The sequence below is a fragment of the Phaethon lepturus genome, unplaced genomic scaffold (genome assembly GCF_000687285.1).
Source record: "Phaethon lepturus isolate BGI_N335 unplaced genomic scaffold, ASM68728v1 scaffold32092, whole genome shotgun sequence".
Lineage (NCBI taxonomy): Eukaryota > Metazoa > Chordata > Aves > Phaethontiformes > Phaethontidae > Phaethon > Phaethon lepturus.
This window is the reverse complement of record NW_010526094.1, coordinates 26,917-32,995: the sequence shown is the minus strand read 5'-3', so window position 1 is coordinate 32,995 and position 6,079 is coordinate 26,917. Positions and strand designations below refer to the sequence as shown.

The 6,079-nt window shown below is 39.9% G+C and overlaps 1 protein-coding gene across 1 annotated transcript in view; it reads left to right on the top strand.

Annotated features, from left to right (window-relative positions):
- The first annotated feature begins 1,922 nt into the window (after positions 1 to 1,922).
- Positions 1,923 to 6,079, top strand: part of LOC104617609 (neural cell adhesion molecule 1-like) — a 21,506-nt gene continuing 17,349 nt past the window's right edge. The window contains exons 1-3 of the mRNA XM_010282968.1: positions 1,923 to 1,926; positions 2,674 to 2,798; positions 4,690 to 4,870. Of these exons, the coding sequence (XP_010281270.1) occupies positions 1,923 to 1,926; positions 2,674 to 2,798; positions 4,690 to 4,870 (310 nt within the window). The remainder of the gene's footprint in view (positions 1,927 to 2,673; positions 2,799 to 4,689; positions 4,871 to 6,079) is intronic.

Below are 6,079 nucleotides of genomic sequence, written 5' to 3'. Positions count from 1 at the left end.
CTTGGTATGTTAGAGCATGTGTTAGGCCTGCAAGAAAATTGAATTAATCTTAAATTACTGTTTCAGTCTAGGTCTTGCAATTTTCTCATTAATGTTTCACAAAAAAAAAATATGCTTGAATTATTTCTTTGGAGGGGAACAGAGAAGGGCTTCAAATTACGTCTGAAGATCAACTTTGAAAGATATTGGAAGATTAACTTTTCTCTGGCCAGTCAGAAATGCATGTGCTCTCCATTAGCTGAATACAAATCCAGACAGAATAGATTGAGAACTGAAAATATTTTTTGAGTTGAAAGAAGCTCATGGAAATTGTTATGACTGATGTTATCTTTCGTAGTCGATCTTAATACAACCACTGGCTTACTATTTCCTTTCAGTTTTAGTATAATGCAACAGAACTAAGTGTTTTTAAAAGTTTTATGCAGCAGGCTGAACTTTTAAGAAGTCACAAACATTACTTCAGTGACTCGGTTTTGTTCTCACTTGGTTGCATTTAGGCTCTTAAGTCACGAATGTCACCATTTGAGAGTTTTGGTATTGTTCTCTTTGGGATACATTCAGAATTGGATCATCTTTTAATTGTATTTCACCACACTTTGGTGTATCTGCAAGCATGTGTTCAAGAAAGTCCATTGTCCAAACCATAAATGGCACTGCAGGTAAGGACAGAGGTGCTTTAGAAGAACTGTAGGTCACTTTGAGCTGGAATGGTAAAGTGTGTGCGCTCAGCATTAGCAAACCTGTGCAAATGTTTGGGGCTGCAAACATTTTTTGGAAGTGTATTTAGATTCCAGGTGCACAGCAAAACACAGGATGGGCATTGTCTGTTGTATTCTCTGTATATAAATTTCCTGTAGTCAGCTCTAAGCTATTCACCGCTCAGATGAACAAATAGAAATACTTCCAAAATGTGTAAAATATGCTTTAACCACTTTAATTGTTATATAAAAACACCTGTAAGAATTAGGACCCTGTAATGACACCAGCCCAGAGAGTGTAATTAATCTCAGGAGTTTGCTGGAATTGCCAACTGCAGCTTTGTAGGTGTTTGGTTTTGGTTTTTTTTTAATTACCCATAAAGAAATATGGCAGAATAGCTTCCAGAGAATGTAAGCTAAAGTGGTCAAAAGTTGTTAAGAAGCTTTTAAGTCCAGAATTCATGGTTTAAGCACTTAGACCACATCACAGAGCTGATACTAAAGAAGCCAGTAAGTACTGTAAAATGACCTAGTAAGCTTCAGCAAGACTTACGATAAATTTTGTCAAGTCTTACTGATTTTGACTAGCATTTAAACTCTTGGGACATTTCAGGGCTGTAGAAATAATATCTCCAACTCCAGTCTCAGATGAGCATTGGCATAGAGGAAGCCTTTCTTGCATTTACGTAGAACGGAGCAAAGCAAGCATCCAGGCACTGACAGCAAGTTAGCAGGATCTGAGCTCTCTTGTGGTCTATGTCACTTTTGAAAAGAGAGACCAGTGCTCTTTGCTCTTTTATAATTTTAAATTTTTTTTTTTTTTTTTTTTTTTTGCTAATTTGATACTTATGTTGTTGGGGAAGAGGGTTCCTCGGTTGATGGGTTTCTTTTTCCACAGAAACAAATAAATAGGTAATAATGCCTCTTGCATAGTAAATTCACAGGCTGTCAGAGCGCTTTGGAAACAATTGATCCCTGGGATAATATGAAAGCGGAAGGAGAAAGCATGTCTCGAGCAATTTGCTGCAGTGTTTCTGAAGGCGGGGCGGGGGGCAGGAGGTGTAAATATTTAATCTGACAATCTGTGGATTTGACTTTTGTTAGGACAGGTGGTATAGTAAAAGTGCAATAAGAAAGTACTTGAGTTTGGATTGGGGAACCATCCTCTGCAGATTGTGTGTGAAGGTTATGGAGGAATTGGCTAGAAAAAGCAATTGTAGAGACATGGGTGAGAAAGGGTGTGGTTGTAAATCAGTGTGCCCTGCAGAGGCAAATGCCATTTTAGTTTTCTGCTGATGTCAGAAGTGCAAACTGGGAAATGATAGCTTTTCTTTTAAAAATGGTTATTACAGAAGAGCGAGGGGGGTCTAGTTCTCTCCAGCCTCTATTTATTGCAATTAGTTACATCAGTGCAGGCTCAGTAAAAAGATCTGCTGTTGTGATTCAGTAGCTTTTTTTTTCCACTCTCATTTAAGTGAGCACACCAGTGGTCCAGCAACCATAAAACATAAGCGACATGAAAAGTACAAACACCAGTCTGCATGACAAGTGTAATGTCCCTTTTCAATTATGCTCTTTACATCAACGTTTCACAGGACCAGCCTGCCTGTTTGCCACATACCCTATCTCAACATTTTCCAGGTGTTTCACATGAGTGTTTTACAACAACAATAGCAAGGAAAGGGGCATTGCTCCAGGATATTCTTGGGAAAGGGCGGGGTCGTTTTCGCTTAGCCTCCAACTCCATTCCGGCACACACAAAAATGGTAGCTATATCAGTGAAAACTAACTACTAAACGCAAGAAATACTTGGGCCTTGCAAATATTTGTACCCTAGACACACAGTCTAGGCGTCAGAGTGAGGCTGGTACCCTGCCAGCTGAGTAAATGAAGTGTTTTCCTGATTTTGATGAGTACTTTTTCCCTAATTATTTTTTTTTTTTTACAATTAAACATAAATCCAACATTGTTTCAGGGGAACCCAGCGCACCCAAACTGGAAGGACAGATGGGAGAAGATGGAAACTCCATTAAAGTGAATGTTATCAAGCAGGATGATGGTGGCTCCCCAATTAGACATTATCTGATCAAATACAAAGCTGTAAGTATGACTGACACTCAAGCCTGTTTTGTATTTAGCCTGTTCAGTACTCAGGCTTCGCTATACAAGCAGACAATCCTGAAACTAAGATCTTGTAGATAGGCCAGTACGGGAATACGTGCTAAGCAGGAAGTGTATATGCAGAGGGGGTATGAGACGTGACATGCACAGAAGCAACGTACAAAATCTTTGTCTCATTTTCTTCCCTTTCACTTAGACTATGAAACGTTTTTTCTCCATGCTCTCTTCTGTAGAACTCTTGAGCATATGATAATTACATGCATTTAGTATTATTTCATTTCATATACTTCCGAGATGGGATTGCCCCCAATAACTTAAATAGCTGGATACTAGAGGTTCATAATTAGAGCATTGCCCACTTTCAGACATGTATCTAATCGTAACTTTCCATTGGTCATTGAAACTGCCATATTTGATTGAGTAATGGGTGCTTCAGTACCAAATTATTCTGCAGATTATTGAATAAGACATTTGGTGTAGTCAGTATAGACACAGATAAAGTGAGAGATGCTATTGGAAGCAGTTCCCCTTTAGGCCTAACTTAATCAGCTCTTACCGTAGATTACCCAGGATTGCAAGATATATGATTCTCTGAGCAAAACATCTAGCCCTAGTCTTGGGAAAGAACATCTATGTGATGAGCAGCTAGTATTGTTGTAAGCTGAATGTGGCCCTTGTGTTGTCTTAGGTGGTATTCGATGTTTTTTTCCTATGATGGGAAAAATAAGGGGGGGAAAAACGCAAACAACAAAAAAACACCCACTCAGAGAGATTGCTTAGCACATCCTCGAGGAATAAGACCTTGAGGGAGCGTCACTGAGAGTATGAAGCGGGAAGAATTGCCAGAAGTTACTGAAGCTTTTTCTGTTGTCTGCACACTTTCTCATTCTTAATACACCTGGGGGCAGCTCAGCTGTACCAGTGTGTTTGAGCTGAAATATGGAAGCTTTCCAGCTCTTAAGAAAGCAGGACACTCTCTCAGTGGCTGAGTCTGGCAGATGTGGTGCTGAACTAATTATGTATTGGCTGCTAGTAATCTTTTCTTTATATGCTACAAATGAACAATCCTCAGAGTAAAGTCACAGAGCAAACTTTGAACTTCAGTCTAGAAATCCCATGAGTATTTGTTACCACCATCATTTTGTGCATTGTAGGTTACTTAGAGCTTCTTAGAATGGGAAGTGTCTTTGGAATGTCAGAAGGACAATCTAGTATCACAGAACCATAAATTCCAGCAGAATTCCATTCTGTTGGCACACTCCAGGCCCAGAAAACTGCCTAAGTCTGTCTCAAGGTACCTTGGCAGTGGGTTTTTCAAATTTGCCTGGGTGGAATGTACATCTGGATTTCCTGAAACTGGAGTAGGAATTATCAAAGTTACTAGTTGTGTGCACCTTTTAAAACCTCTCTTAAACGGTGCAGAATAGAATGGTAGTGGTAAGCTAGACCAGACCCATGTTAAGAGGTAAATCTATGTCTCAGATTCTTTAAATTTGACATGCTAAGACATGAAGTGCTTTCCAGGCCAGAGACGTACAGAAGTTGCAGCTTTTCCTCTCTGAAATGGAAGTAGTCTAGTGATATGGCAAAGATGAGAGGAAGAACAGAGGGATTTTCTTCAGGTGTGGTAACACTGTAGAGAACAGGATTCTCAGCAGCAAAGAGGCTCCTTTGGTATCTCTTGTCCTCTCCACTTAGAGCAAACAGCACATGATGTTTTGCATCCCTGAATTAGCTCAGGAGCATGTGCTTGTGTAGAACTCTCCCTACTTTTCCATTTGTTAGTTAGCCCTTACAGTATTCTCAAAGCTGGCTACTAATGTTGTGCTGTGTGTTTTGCATCCCTGCTTGTCATCTCGCTGCTCTGCAGAAGCATTCCTCAGAATGGAAACCGGAGATCAGACTTCCATCTGGCAGTGACCACGTCATGCTCAAGTCCCTGGACTGGAATGCGGAGTATGAGGTTTATGTGATAGCTGAAAACCAGCAAGGGAAGTCCAAACCAGCTCACTATGCTTTCCGAACTTCTGCTCAGCCTACTGTCATCCCAGGTACAGCAGTCATAAGCTTTACCATTGTTTTCTGCTTCCAATTAATGCAACAGTGCTGCCTCCTTTAATGTGCCTGAGTAACCCTGACAACTTGCTTGCTTAAAGCCATTATCACAATTGGTTACCCATCCAAAGCTTAGTTTTTGCCATGTACATATCTGTACTGTAGTCCATGTTACAGTATGTACAGCATTAGCAGTACACCGTTAGGAATGCTACGTTACAAATCCTTGTCTGAGTGTTTACAGGGGATGTTGGCTTTTTGTATCAGGATTGCCAGGTGAGAAAAGCAGTGGATAGAAAACGCTTTCTGAAACCAGAAAGTGGGAGTCCCACTATAACCTAAAGCAAAAGAGACCATTCAGAACTCTGGCGTGAAGCTTTTCACAATGCAGCTTTCCCTTCCAGATCTGTGTTAGGCTTGCTTACTGCTCGTTTGTCCATCTAGCTCAGCCTTTGGAGAAATAAAGGCATAAGGAGTTTGCTAGCGGTTGGAAAGGGAGGGGCTTAAAATCTTTCTCTGAAGATTTTTCGTTAAATGAAATGGAGATCAAATTACAGTAATTTTAAAACAGCACTGTTTTAATGTTGGGTAGGGCATGAGGGAAAAGTAACGAAATAGCATGAGAAAGCTGCTGGAAATTTTTGTTTCAGACAGACTGTACTTACTAGCATGCTTAAAAAGTGAGGTAGAATCACAAATGCTACGAAAAACAAGCAGACTCTATTACCTGAGATGCTAGGAATTTAGAGGTTTGCTGAAAGGTGTTGGAAGGACAGTTAGTATTTCTTTTCTACACAGGTAGCAGTGGTGCACATTAAAGAAAAAAAAAACAAACAAACAAACCAACCACAAAAAACCACAAACAAACAGAAAACCAACCAACCAACCAAACCAAACCAAAACACAAAAAAAAAACCCAAGACAAAAAAACGAAAAATAAAAAGCAAACCAAACAAAACCCCAAAGATGAAATTGCTGGACTGCCTGCAAATTAAAGTTCTGATTGGTTAAAGGCAGATGGACAAACTTTAAAACTGATGAGTCAGTCAAGATAAGTCCTCACTGCACAGCCAGAGTTAAACATGTTCATGCCATGATTGATGCTGATATGGAAGGGAGTGATTTGATTTCATTCTGTCTTCTGGATTGTTAACTCAGTCTCATGTTTTTCTTCAGAACAACTAGAGAGTTTTCTTCACTCTTTC